This window comes from Stegodyphus dumicola, chromosome 9 (genome assembly GCF_044657685.1).
Source record: "Stegodyphus dumicola isolate Sdum_Otavi_A_Nest chromosome 9, ASM4465768v1".
Classification (NCBI taxonomy): domain Eukaryota; kingdom Metazoa; phylum Arthropoda; class Arachnida; order Araneae; family Eresidae; genus Stegodyphus; species Stegodyphus dumicola.
In genome coordinates this window covers 48430718-48445922 of record NC_140776.1, presented here as the reverse complement: position 1 = coordinate 48445922, position 15205 = coordinate 48430718, and the positions used below count along the sequence as shown (strand labels likewise).

The following is a 15205-nucleotide window of genomic DNA, read 5'->3' as shown; positions in this document are numbered from 1 at the left end:
GAGCTGTAACCATACCAAAAAACACATTCCAAAGGAAAATATTGAAGAGAAGCTGTGACCAAATAACATGAATTTATTTTTAAAAAAAAGAGCAGCTACGAAAGAGGATCTTCTACTGCATGCAATGAAAATGTTACAAACCTGAAAATGAAAATTTCCTTCCACTCAAGTTAGTGATATTGTATGAATACAAATCCCTCATGTCAGTCGTGGTTGTATGTGTTGGTGGTTGTTGTTTGAATAAAAGATCTGATTTTTATAAATTAGCAAACAAAAATGTTACCCTGGAGTAGCTTTATATCCATAATCAGTTTAATTTGTAAAGAAAATATACTTTTCATAGATGAAATTTTTTTCTGAAGAAATGTCTCTAAGAGGAGCAATTGCAACTAAATTGAAATGGGGAGGATATACATGCTGTAATTGCAAAAAGATATGTTCCATGCCTAAATGCAGTTGTAAAAGCTTAGAACTTTTGTGTAATTCAGTGTGTCATAACAGTTTTAAATTTGTTGCAATAAATAAGATTGTATAACATTAATGACATAATTCAGGTGTAAGTTTATTATTACTATTATTTTCTTTTCTGATTTAGAATGTACGGTTCATTTTAAGTTCAACACTTTATTTTCATGTGTTGTAACTTAAGCCTTCTCCTATTTTGACATACATCATAATAAGTTTTAATAATAAAATATTGTTTAAAAATTTGAATTTTTGTCTTAATATGGCAAAAATATTTTTATTCAACACTGATCATTGGTGCATGCTGAATCTTGACACTGGCAATGTGTAAATGAAAAATAATGATATGTACTTATGATTTTTAATCAGAAAATTTTATGATTCGATGACCTTATTAACTACTGTTACTGCAAATATTACTGCTGACATTTAAGGAGCTGTATGGCTGTTAGATATTGGCAGAATGTCAGTGAATTTTTGGTCTTTTACTGCATGTAATCAGCAAGAACAAAATTAAGGGAATAAAACCTTTTGATTTGAAAGTACATACTTTGGGCTGTTATTTTATGTAGGCATGTATAGCAGGCTTAGCCATTTTTTTTAACTGGGAGACAACTTTGTATTTACCCTTACAATACATTTCTACAGTCTGTGAGAAAAGTTTCACTTTATTGTTTACTGGAACTTTACATTATCTGTGAAGTTCTTTCCTCAAAAAAATTCCTTTAAACTTTTGAAAAGATAAAGAGTACTGGTTGGTTAGGTTTGGGCTATAGGCCAAGTGCTTTCAAACTTTCCTCCAAAATCCCTATCCATACAACCACAGAAACAGCTTTCTGTGCATGCGGTGACATGCTATTAGACATTACTGCAGAGATTTCTGCTAGAAAGTGTTGTTTTCATAATAAAAGTTCTCAAAATAATAATTGTATTTCTGGATGGAGTGGTAAGTCTTTTGTATATGATGAGAGCTTTAACATAGTGTTATGTTATTTTCTTTCTTCACATTCGTACGGGGTTTCTGTGGATTTGGAGTGAATAATGACAACACTTAATGAAGTATCAAAACACACTTTATTTAGCCAGTACTAATCAGGACAGCTCCAAAATCACATTTTTACAGTCGTCGATGAACTACTATAAACACGCTGACACGATCAGCGACACAGTCTTCACAGTGTCAGGCAATAACGGTGGAGATAGCTTCATCGCAAAGCACTAGAGTACAGCTCCCGACTCTGCTTAGTCATTCTCGGAACTCCACGTAGTCTCGAGACTCTCCACGCTGCAACTCGCGATGCACTCGACGACACACAGAGCACAGCTCCCGACTTTTCGGTCCAGTCGTTCCCGGAGCTTAACATGCTCTTTTGACGATGCATTAACCGCGATACACTACGAGCCTCTTTCGGTGCACTTGACGACCCACTTGGCACTCGCTGCCCAGCTGTCAACTCGAGCGACTCCACAGGGATTGACTCGCTAGACGAGACACCAACTCGATGCTAACTATCTCTCCACATACCAGCAGGGTTTATATAGCTTTTGGCTGGTGTTCGAGAACATTCTGAACAGCTAATCTTTATTAATTTGTTATTAATTAATTTTGTTTGCAAATAACATAACATCCTGTCTTAGAGAGCCTTGTGAATACTTTCTTTGTGAATGCCAGCAAACTTCAGAATAGAGAAGAAGCTGTTTGTCCTGGCTAGTAATTTCATCACACAGTGATGATATTCTAGTAATTTCATCACACAGTGATGATAAAATATTCTGCTGTTCAGTGGCTTTCCCTTAATAAAATTTATTATGTTGTCTCCTAGCATAATTTTGAATTTAGATGATGTACAGAGAGCTCATGTTTTACAAGTTGGCTGTCAGTGATTTTTTGCAAAAATAAATGAGCTTTATTGTAGCTCATTGATTTTGGAAAAATTAATGAGCTTTTGAATTTATGAGCTTTATTGTAAAAAATGAATTTTGTAAGAATAATTCAATTTTTTACATTAATAACTTTATTTTCATTGTATTATTTGCATGTTCAGCTGTCTTATTACTGATCTAATTCTAATCTTTTATTTTTTATTTATTTTTTTTTTTTTTTTATTTTCTGGGTGCTGTCTGACTTAATATTCATAATATTTTTAGGCTACTAATTAGTTGTACACTGGATAAAATAATTTGATATTTAAAATCTTTGGTTTTTAATCTTGTATTTTGTGTAAATCTTTTTTTTTTCCCTCACCCACCCAGGAGTTACTAGAATTTATTTTTGCTGAAAATAAAATTACTGGAAGCTGCATATCTCAGACTGGTAATCTTCCTGAATACTTTTTTTTATTATAGTTTTTTTATTATAGCTATGATTTGAACGTGAAACCCCTTTTCTTACTTTGATCTAGAGGCCCAATTATGTAAGTGGGATAACTCCACTGTAGTGAATGAGGTTCGTTGTATTTTGTTTACGTTGCATATTAACTGCATACGGAACCAAAACTACATTTCTTATAAACCTATGAAAAGCGAAAAGCAATATTAATATATCATAATAACTAACTGATTATCAATATTAAACACATGGAAGAAATTATCTTAGAAAGTAAGTATAGTTATTTTCCTCATTATGTGAGGATCTTGCTAGTGACAAGAGTCTGTCTAGTCAAGAGTTTTAGAACATTCTAAGTACTTTTGTTGTCTGGAATATATTGAAGATTGAATTAGTCACACCCTTTTAATTTTTCAATTGTATTTTCGATCCTCTGATTTGTTATACTTTAAGACAATGCCAGAGGATCCATGGAATCATTGATTGGTCAGCCCCCTGAAATTGAAAGGCTTTGATGATAGATAACAGTGCAGGTTGATTGGTTCTGTAATGTCAGAGCATATTGTCTTGCAGCTCGTAACAGCTCAAGAATTGTGAGTTATGAGAGGATCACACATATTTATTTTTTGTCTTTGTGTGGTCTACCACATAATAACAAACTTATTGTATTCATTGCTCTTTTCAGAGGTAGATTGAAATGTTATCATGCTTAATGTACACACGTTTTATCATATGGGAATGATATACATATAAAAAATACTAGTTCCAAAAGTGATTACTTAATACTAAATGTAATTACTTTTGAAAATTGAATTAACTTCAATATTAATTAGTTTTACATTTGTAATCAATCTTAAGTATTTTTATTAATATACTGTAGGCTATCTTAATTAGTTTCAATCACTGATCAAATTATTCCCTAATGATAGTAAGATTCAGAGAAAGTGTTGAATGCATTGACCGTGGTTAAACCGAGATTGTTAGTGTTTTCAAGGCAGCATTCTCAGCAGCAGAACTGAAAATTGTCATGCAGTATCTAAGTCACTTTGGTATTGAATCTCATTCTGGTACATATTTTTATGGTATCTCAAAGCCAAAAATCACTTAGTTTCATTTCAAATGTATATGATGACCATCTGAATAAAAGAAGTTATACTAATCACCCTTAGTGAATAATTCTTGCAAAAGCTGTTCCAAAGTGTATCCAGCACGAGATGGTGCTCTACTGTGTAAAAATGTTTTTCTGTCAATGCATTGGGTCATACATACATAATTCTGGGTGTAGGACAATACATGATAACATAGTTTTCCATCTTATTCAGTAGTAGCAAATTCATGAAATGTAGAGGTCTACTGTCACTTTTTTTGTATAGTTTACAGTTTAATACATTTAATTTTAAAGTGATAGCATACATATTGAGCTTAGTTGATTTTTAGTATACATATTGAGCTTAGTTGATTTTTAGTATACATATTGAGCTTAGTTGATTTTTAGTATACATATTGAGCTTAGTTGATTTTTACTTAATTATTTAGCATTGGATGTTTGGAATTGTTGCTTAGTCTGATTTATTGGATGATCATTTTCATCCCTCTCTTGATTGACCACTTAGGATTCTTGTTTTTACAGTAGCATTGAATCCTGATTTACACTAATGAATAATTTATTGAATAATCGTATAATCTCTCATGACTGAAGAGTTATGTGCCTTTCTGAAAGTTTTGAGCTAAGCTTTACAATAATTATGTCTCTACAAATCAGTCCACCAATTTTTAAAGAAACATACAGCATGCTGTGCCTGTGTTTTCATATTGACACAAAAATGCTTGACAAACAGCTTTTACTTAGGTAGCATCAAAATTATCTTGCCACTGAAGTCAGTGTTGCATTTTCTTTTGTATGTTATGAATTGTCATATAATATTTGTATTTCAAATTCTATTGGTCACAATCTGTCTATCCTTAAACAGAATTTTTGAAAGTAAGACTTTTTCATAAATTTCTTTGCTTACCACATATGGTAATATTTAGCCATTAGGTTATTTCTTCAAATAACATTAAATAGAATAACTTTACTTTGGATAATTTTGTTTCTAATTTAGTATTCTATAATTATTCTCAAATGTTGAATAAAATGTAAAGGAATTTATTTTCCCATATTTTTTGAACTATTAAAAATGTTGTTATAGATTTGTGTTCTTAATTTAATCGACTGACATAATTCATACACACAATAGCAATTCTTAACAAATCAAAATTTCTGTAACCAGGTTAGGTGTGAAACAATTTATAGAAATATCAATGATTTTAGCACTTAACAGGCATTGTAAGTTTATTTCTCGAATTTAGATTTATTGTCACAAATTAATTGATTTCTTTAGCAATAGAGGTTTACTGGAAAATGTATTTATTAGTTTTCAAATGTTTGTGTTACATAAAGTTTGTTAATATTGTAATATATTGTAAGAATATTATTCATATTTCTTTTTATAGCTTTACCAGGGATGGGAGGTTATGGATCAACTGCAAGTCTGACAAAAATGCCAGGATTTGGACACACTGTAAAAACACAAAGTAAATTTTATGTTTATTTAAAAAAACAGTTATTGCAATAATGCTTATATTTTGATTATTTTGACCAATAGATGTATTTACACTCATGTCCATAAATTAAGGATAATTTGGAGTCACGCGGAAATCAAACTCTAAAATAAATATATCACCTGTAAAATCACTACACACATCTTCAAGAATCGTATGCAAATTTCAGGAAGTAACCAGATGACACCAATGGTACGTCACAATGACGAGAGTGTAAGAGAGTGATATAAAAGAAATACAGTAAAATTGTAAAATTGTTTGCAGGTGCTTTATAAGCATTTCAGTGCAATAACCGAGTAGTTATGACACAAAGGACGCATTTGGATGATTTTTTACGTGGTAGAATTATCGGCCGTCTGGAAAATGTGTGCGTACCCAACTGGAAGTATCAGACGAACTTGGAATTGCCCAGAGTGTCATCTCCAGGCTTTGGCAACGATTCCAAGATGATGGTAATGTGAGCAGACGTTACAGCACAGGTCGCCCCAGAGTTACAATGCTGAATGAGGACCGGTATTTGGCAGTTACTGCCAAAAGAAACAGGCGAAGCACAGCCTCACTCGTCAGCCACTGGTATGACAATTTCAAGGCAGACCGTGCTTAAGGCAGATTGGTTTATATGCTTGTAGACCTGTCAGATGTGTTCCACTTACTGCAACTCACTGTCGCCTGCGGTTAGCCTGGAGTAGAGAGCATGCATTGTGGACACCGTAACAGTGGGCTTGTATGATGTTTTCTGATGAGTCCAGGTTTAGCTTGCAGTCTGATTCTTGCTGGACTTTTCATATGGAGAGCTCCAGGTACCCGTTACCACCAAGAAAACATCATTGAACGACACCGTTATGGTGGTGCAGGAGTGCTCATTTGGGGTGGAATTATTCTGGGTTCCAGAACTGACCTGCATGTTCAAATTGGAACCATGACAAGCCAAATCTATCGGGACATCATTCTGGAACAACATGTACGTTTGTTTCGGGGCACAATGGGTACACAATTTGTGTTTATGGATGACAACGCCCGTCCTCACCGTCCAAACATCGTAAGCGAATGCCTTCAATTGGAAGATATCACCCGTATGGACTGGCCAGCATTCTCACCGGACTTGAATCCAGTAGAGCACGTGTGGGACATGCTTGGCCGACAAATTGCAGCCCATCAACCTCCTCCTACATGTCTGCGGGAACTTCGGAGAGCATTGCTTTTTGAGTGGTGTAATATCCCCCAAGATCAGATCGATAATTTGATACTCAGCATGCCTAGACGTTGTACGGACTCTATTGCATTGTCTGGGAGCCATACAATGTATTAACAATCATACCAACCATGTAATATTGGTTTTTTGTAAATAGGTTTTTTTTTTTTTTTTTTAATTTGCTCCAGGGAGAAAAAAACCGCTAATTTTTTAAATAATATCAAACACATGGCATCTTTTTTGGCTCTTTACCTTTTGTTTAATAAATAGCTTTACAAATAAGTCAAATTTCTTTTGCTTCTAACTTTTCCTTTGACTGATTTTCCATTATCCTTAATTTATGGACATGAGTGTAGTATATGTAGAGGTTCGGCTACAGCATTTTTGGTATCTTAGGCTATCAATGCTGATGATGCTCTGTATAAATTAAACATATTAATATTTCAAACAGAAATACGCTTTATTTATTTAAGGCAAACTCTTAGCGTTTGAAGTCTGTTATAAATGAATTATACATATGCTTTTCTTAAAACAAAGCTGTAGTCATTATACTGTAATTTTTTAACATTATTTTTTAGCTACAGAAATGCAAGGGAATTCAACTTTTCTTAAATTAAACATTCACTCAGATAAGGTTTTCTTAACTTCAGTTGAGAAAAGCTTTTCTGTTCTGCTATTTTTGATGTAGAAATCACCCCATCAGCTCCCCCTCACACAAAGAGAGAAAATTCAAAGGGCACATTATAATTTAGGGTAAATGTGTTCTAAAGAGTGCGCATAAAAATTTCTTTAGATATTTTTTGTCATTTTAAAAATGAGATCCTGTGTGAAGAAAAATTTTATGGTTTTCTCTTCAGCTTTAAAGTCTGACTAATCACTGCTTATTGTAATTTCAGTTGTTATTTCTGTTACAGGTTGCAATACAGAAAGAAAAATTATCTGTAGAAGCATGTATGAAAATTAAAACTAAAAGCAGAGGTGTCATTTTTAGATGCAAAAACAGAGGATTGCCTAGAAAAATTATAAGAAATATCCATTACAAAGGAAGTAACAAGCCTAGTCAAAATTAAAATTATTGCAGTAAAATTATAAACTACAAGAAACAGTCCTATCTTTAAAAAGTAGTTTCAGCATTCATATATCACACCTGCATTTCAGCATTCATATATTCATATTCACTTAAACATTCAGACATGTTTTTGTAAACAGGCTTAATGACACAGTAAAGTATTTTAATATTTTACTTCTGTGACTTGTGAGCAGAATTTAGGTGGCAGGCTATGTGTTTGCATAGGTCACTTATGCTTAGAACTGGGTCTAAGCATAAGTGACCTATGTAAGAATGTCTGCAGTAATAATAAATATTTCAAAATAAAACTTATGATTTCTTCTTTTGTGTATACTTGTTCTCAGGCTAAATATCTATAATAAATTTTCATACTACCTGAACGTTTAAAAATCCCACACAGAAAACGTAACTTTGAATTTGAAAACTTAAATATGCTAGCTAATCTTTCCTTTAAAATGTAGCAACAGCAGTATTATTTCAGAAATGTGTGAATTAGGCTAATCAAATTATTAGCAATTTCACATTATAAGAATCTGTTATCTGATTTGATTCATTTATTATCTTGATTAACCCTCTTTGTGTTAAAGTTTTTTTTTTTTATTTTTTTATTTTATTCGCTTATGAAGAACTGCATTTAAACAGTATTTGTTTGCTAAATTTGCATAATTAATAACTTCAGTCTATGTTTTTATAACCTTTCATTCATTAAGCTAATATTCTGGTCATTAATGAAAATAAGAAAAATATCTTAGATAATAAGATAATATTCATCAAGTGACATAAGATCGCATGGCTAGGTGGCAGTCATGCCACTCAGAAGTTTTATGGAATGATTTTGTTTAGTATATTTCTACTTTTATTTCTTTCTTTTTTCTTCTTAATCTGCATTATGGTATTTAAAATTAATAAATTTTTCAAGTTGCATTAGTTTTTTAGGCTCTGTAATACTCCCAGAGCTGCATAATATGTATAATATTGTAACCACAAAGTAAACACCTCTGAAGTATGTGTCTGATAATTATGTTCTGACTAACTAAATGTTACATGGGCATTATATTAAAATTATTGTTTCAGTTTTAATTGGCATATGATATATGCATGTTATTTTATTTGATTTCATATTATGTCATTATTATATTGTTACCATTATTATTAAAAAAATGTATGGTAGAAATTTTAAGCAAGATTTTGTTAAAATTGGCAAGAAGGAAATATTAAATATTAAACGTCGTGGTGCACAATGAACTGGAAGTTGATCTGTCAGCACTATCCTTATCTTCAGGGCAGATGTTTTTATTTTATTCAGCTTATAATTCCTTACTAAATGTAGTATTTCATCTCGATGTATTCCTTTTTTGATATGATTTAAATCAAATTCCTCGTCATTATAAATATTATGAGTACACATCAAATAGTTTTCTGGTTGCAATTTTATAATTTCGACTATGCATAATGTATGCTTTACGCATGCACGCTTTGAAAGAAATGTTTAATAAAGTAGACAAATAAATATTAAGCTTTTTTTTTTTTTTTTGTGTAAATTTTGATAGCCATTAGATCATAATTGCTCTGTATTTCATAAATTACAGTTTCATATTTTTAATTTTATAATTTCTGCATGCCATCTTACCAGATTTAAACTGATGATCTATAATCTGGAAAAGCCGATAATCCGGAATCGCCGAAGTCCCGATGAGTCCGGCTGAAAGACTTTTGACTGTATTTATTAATCTCTCTTTTGTTATTAAACTTATTTGATTCTTCATTTCACATTTCGAAATTTAGGTTCATTCCACATAAAATTCGTCCATTTTTTATGATTTATTTTTAAAAATTGTATTTTTAAGTAAATATTTATAGATTTTTTTAAAAAAATTTGAATTATAATCTATAACATTTTTACCATCATCTTAAAGTACACGTATTACTAAGCGTACCTGCAAAAAAATTACAGTTTTTTATTCAAAATTTCTGAAGATATTAGAAGATTAATATTTTAGTGCGTTTTTTAATTTGGCATATTTGTTGAAAGCGATAATAACATCAAATGCGGTTTTAGGCACTTTGTTAAAATTATTTGAAAGTAGGAACGAGGTGACTTTCACCCCTGCTCCTGCGCAATGGAAGGGAAAGGAAAATAGTTTGCCATATATTAAGAAGTTCGCCAAGTGAATTATTCTTGGCGAAAACTGAAAAATATTTGTCGAGATAAATTTTTGAATTTCTCCGTAAATTTTGCACCAAATTTAACAAAATTTAATGTTTAGGCATAATATGAGTTGTAGAATCGAAATATGGAAAGAAATTGGCATGTTATTTCAGAAAAATTCCGATTTTGTGTCAAAATACTTATGTTATAACAATGCTATATATAAATCTAATATTGTGTCCTAAATCGAGCTTTTGGAACATGAAAAAACGCAATTTGAATTTTTTCAATGGGCCCAGTGGAACGGGAGGTATAGAAGTGTCCCCCCTTTTTTTTCACAGTGTACAATATCATGTGCAGTGCTTCATTTATGTACAGTATGTATTTCATGCTTTGAATTTTATTAAATAGTGCTATAATAATAACAATAGGATTTTTTTATTAGATTGATTCTTTTCTCTTTATTCTATAATGGAAAAGTTATTTGGTAAACGCACAATTTCGTATGCGTTTAAAGATCTGCAATGGAAAGATGACATATACCAAAGTACCACTGTATTTTGCTAAACAACATTGCTATTAATTCATTACTAGAGTTTTTTTATTAATGATTTTTTAATCATCTTCAGAGAAGTTAATAAATGCATTTTATTAACAATTAAGGGAATTTATGATATGTCTGATACCTTCTTAAGAATGTTAACATTTCTTTGTGTAAAAGGAAGTTTATGCTTAAAAGACATAATGACATTTTTGTTTTGTTGAATTACCAAAACTATAATCCATTATTAATTGAATTTAAATGAAATCATGTTTAAAAATATTTCTAACATTTAACCATACTTCCTCAAAATAAATAAAGCAAATTATGTATTTCAATTATGCAGGGCAACTTGAATTTCTGATTCATACTTGTAATAAAATATAAGTAAAAATTAAAATCTATACTGAAATTAATTTCAGATGTATTGTATTTTTTACTTTTGTAAATTTCATTCAATATCATCTTTTTCATTTTAATTTTAGAAATTCTAGAAAAGTATTGTAATTTTAATGTTCAACAGTATAATCTGGAAAATGCCCTTAAACATTGATTTGATACCATAAATGAAATTTAGTTTGCACATTTTCTAGAGTCTGTTACGGAAAAAGTTAGTGATGGCCTTACAAACCTCGTTGAGAAATTCAAAGCATCTAATGATAAAGAAAAGCAAGCTATCCAAATGTCTTATCTCAATGAGTCTATTCCTAAATACAAGCCACTTATTATTGATAAAAGTCAGTCAGATTGTAATGTATCAAGTTTTGAAGAGAAACCTTTGTCTGTTCAACAAGCTACAGTTCTAGCTCATGCTAAAAGAAAAGTCAGAGGTGATAAAATTTTTTTGTGAAATATTTTTATACTTTTTCTATTATTATTATTTAAATACCCTTAATTTATTTTATTTTACAATTTAAATTAGCTGAAAACAAAATTAAAAAGGTAATTTGATCATAGAATTAAAAATATGTATATATAAATGTTTGAATTATACAGAAGGTGTTTATTCATTTTTAGAACGATTTAAGTAAATAATTTTTAATAAAGCAAATGTTTTGAAATAAAAATTTCTGGCAACAATTTATATTTATCTTGAGAAATATTGTCTGCTACTTTTAAATTCATTTTTCTTTTAAAATGTCACATATAAACAGCTGCAGATTCAATGATATATTTTTGTGCTTTCCAAAGAGAAATATTCCTATTCCATGATTACATTAAAAACATATTCAATTAATACTGTCACAGGGACTGGTTATTTAGTAAATTTTCTTATAGAAAACATTTAGCACATTAAATTTATATACATTAGGTTTTCTTATCTGTGAGATGATCTTCTTTTATTATAAAATACTTGAAAAAATGCCGGTTTGTTTTACACACCAACTATCTGTACATAAACTTTTTTAAAATTCCATATGTTATCAGCTGACTGACTGGTAACATAAATAAGCAAAAGTCAGTTTTCTGACATAAATTAAAATTGAAATGTTGTTATTATGTGAAATGTAATGTTGTGAATGTTCTTGAAATATTGGTATTAGTTGAATATGGCAAAGGACACAAGAGCTATCTACGTAAGGAAAGGGATGCCTTTTTATGGTGGACTTTCTAAGGGAGACTGATTCATAGTCTCTTGGGAAAACTATGAAACCCAACCACGAAGCCAGCCTATTCGCTTGAGTTTGGATCTAGGACAAACTACCAGTATTTAGCAGTCTTTAAGTGCTCAGCTAGTGGTGAACTCTTGAAACTGAAATAACATCATTTCATTGTCCTGAAATTTTCAAAAGTTTGTGTTACTTTAACAGCATAAATTTTTGAAATGTGTATAATAAAATTAGTATTTCTTCATTGGTTATAAAATGACACAGAAAACAAGAAATTTTTAAATATAAATATATAAAGAGAGAGAAAGATATTTTTCCAATGTAAATATATATTAGCCCTTTGCACTCAAATTACTCTTTTCATGCACACACAAAGTTTGACAAATTACTTGAAGTGTGCCTCTCAGGTAAGCTATCAATATGTTGCAATAACTAATCAAAAATTTTAATTGGTAATTGAATTTCCATATTAATAATTTCAAATCTGACTAACTTTTTCTGATGCATGTCCTTGAAATATAATGGTTTGCACATCCAGCTAGTAACTGGAAGATCTGTGATTGTAGTCACAGGAAGGACATATTTACTTTTTCACGTTCCCCAAGTCAAAAGCTTTTAATCTCTAGTCTATGATTATAAAAAATCAAAGAATGCACTATTCATCACAATGAGAAATATAACTGAGAATATGTTGTTTCACAATTAACATTGATGATGTGTATGTTTGTAATGATTAATAAAATTATTTAGAAAGCCATCTTTTTAACATTGATGATAGTTGTACATTCTGTCCTCTGGAGAAAATTGTATCCTTAAAACAATCATTTCTACAATTGTCAGAGAACAAAAAGATTTAAAAAATTTGGTTTAATCTAATGTGTGAAATATCCATTCAGTAACCGGCATCTGATTCTTTAAATAATATTAATAAAAAAGATAAGCAGATAAAAAGTTATAATTACAGTTGCATTTATAGAAATTCACATTTTGAAAAACAAAATAACATTGTAAAAATTTGTTTTTTAATTTTTAATTTCAAATTAATAATTTAATATTCAAAAATAAAATATTAAAAACATTATTTGTTGTAAAATTTCTCTGAGGAGAAGTTCAAATGCAAAGAATTTGATTTCTGTCTGGCATTAAGCACTCAGTATCAGTACATTTTCTAATCATCATAAAACATCACAAACATTGATCTGGTCTTAAAATTTTTACAATCACTTAAAAAAAAAAAAAAAAAAAAGAGAGATTTGCCCTAGCATTTAAGCTACCAAAGTCATAAGCGACATTACACTTTGTAAAATCTGTGCATATATTACAGAATCTGATTGAACATGCTTACCACTAAGTATGCAAGGCCTTTTTATCAGAATATAACATTATCTGGCATTTGTTTCAAAAGGATATAGTAAAGTTAAATTAAATTTAAATAATTCTCTTGTGCCATTGCTGCAAGAAATGAAATTTGAATTTAACAAACATTTTCTATTCGTAAAAAGCAAATAATTACTGTTAATTAAATTTTAAATTAAATTGAATTACAAATAAATGGTTAATTATTGCTGCGAACTAATCTACAATATTATTTAAATTCTTAGAGCATAAAAAATTGGGAATTTCAATGGTATTGCTAATTTAATTCACTAAAATTTAAAGCTGAAATGAACTATAGTACAAAGTCCATAATCTGGATGTTCATTATCCGGAATGATCTATAATCTGGACCTCAAAGCCGCAAACTTACGCATGCACGTAAAGCATTTACGCATGTGCGTTTAATGTGCGCGTAAAGCCAGTAAAGAGTTTACACATGCGTGCTTCCGATACTAAAGAAAGTGACAGAGAGGTTATTGAAAACGAAAAAATTTCAATTGACAAGTTAGTCGGTATTCTCGACATAGCAATTACAGGATTTGAACATTGGAACTTTGTAACTGAACAAGAAATTATGTCTGTTTATAGAAGAGAGAATTAAAGAGAAAGTATTAGCACAAAAAACGAAGCAACTTAAAAAACTTACATTGAAAGAAATGTTTAATAAAGTAAACAAATAAATATTAAGCTTTTTTTTTTTTTTTTTTGTAAAATTTGATACTCTTTAGATCATACCATATTTGATGGCATATAAGACGCACCCTTATTTAGAAGGCCACACACAAGGAAAAAATGTTTCAATAGTCCGCGCGATAGCACGACACCACAATAACTTAAAATGGGGTTTCTTTTAGTTCTCACATTTCGTAAAAGCAAAAAAAAAAAAAAAAAAAAAAAAAAAAAAAATCATTGAATGCAATTACCAAACATATTTTTTTAAGGAAAATTAACAAACAGCAAGCTATTTTGAACATGATATGTAAATTTCAATAATGAATAAATGAATGAACGGCGAGCAATCAAACATAATACAAAATAAAGCAGAAACAACAAAAAATACGGATTCAAGGAAAACGTTGCCTATCATGAAATTAGACTTTAATCACTTTCAAAACCATAAAAATCCTTTTCACTATTATCATCATCGAAAACGAGAATATCGTCATCATTACTGTTTCCGTCATCGCTAGTATCGCCTTCGAATAATGCGTCGTCTTCTGTTCCGTCAAGAGCATTACTGATTCTGCACTTCTTAAAGGACTTAACAATTACTTCAGTCTTTACGTCCTCCCAAGATCTTTTTACCCACTCGCACACTTCTGAAATAGAGGGCCGCTTCATTTTACTTGAGGGTGTGATGTGGCTCTCCTATCCACTTGTTCCATCGTTCTTGCACCTTTTCCTTAAATGGCTTATTCACCGATACATCTAAAGGCTGCAATTGGCTACCAGGAATGACAGCTATCTGGGGTTTTAATTCTCTTGCTTTATTTTTTATGGTTTCAGTTTTATGGGCACTAAACTGATCCAAAACCAAAAGAGAGGGTTTTCTTAAGAGTCCATCAGGTCTCTTTGCCCATACGTTCTGTAACCACAGTTTCATTCCAGCTTCGTCCATCGAACCTTTCGGATGAACATGAACAATTACACCGTTGGAAGTTTTTCTTTGGAATATGAAAAATGGTGGTAGTTTTGTGCCATCAGCAGCACATGTTAGAACTACAGTATACCAGGTTTTTTCATGACCTGTGGTTTTTATGGTTATTGATTTAGACCCTTTAATACTCACAGTCTTGTTGGATGGTACATCAAGTGTGAGTGGAATTTCATCCATATTTCCTATTTGACCGAGCTCAAAAGAAGTTTTCTTGCGTG

At 30.7% G+C, this 15205-nt stretch overlaps 1 protein-coding gene across 4 annotated transcripts in view; it reads left to right on the top strand.

Moving 5' to 3' along the window:
* LOC118191598 (AP-4 complex accessory subunit tepsin-like) overlaps window positions 1-15205 on the top strand; it is a 72310-nt gene that overhangs the window by 29004 nt on the left and 28101 nt on the right. For 2 of the 4 annotated variants that reach the window (XM_035362415.2, XM_035362414.2), the window contains exons 6-8: window positions 2719-2779; window positions 5285-5365; window positions 10937-11173. In XM_035362415.2, the coding sequence (XP_035218306.1) occupies window positions 2719-2779; window positions 5285-5365; window positions 10937-11173 (379 nt within the window). The remainder of the gene's footprint in view (window positions 1-2718; window positions 2780-5284; window positions 5366-10936; window positions 11174-15205) is intronic. The other 2 variants (XM_085823417.1, XM_035362416.2) reach the window with 2 other exon arrangements.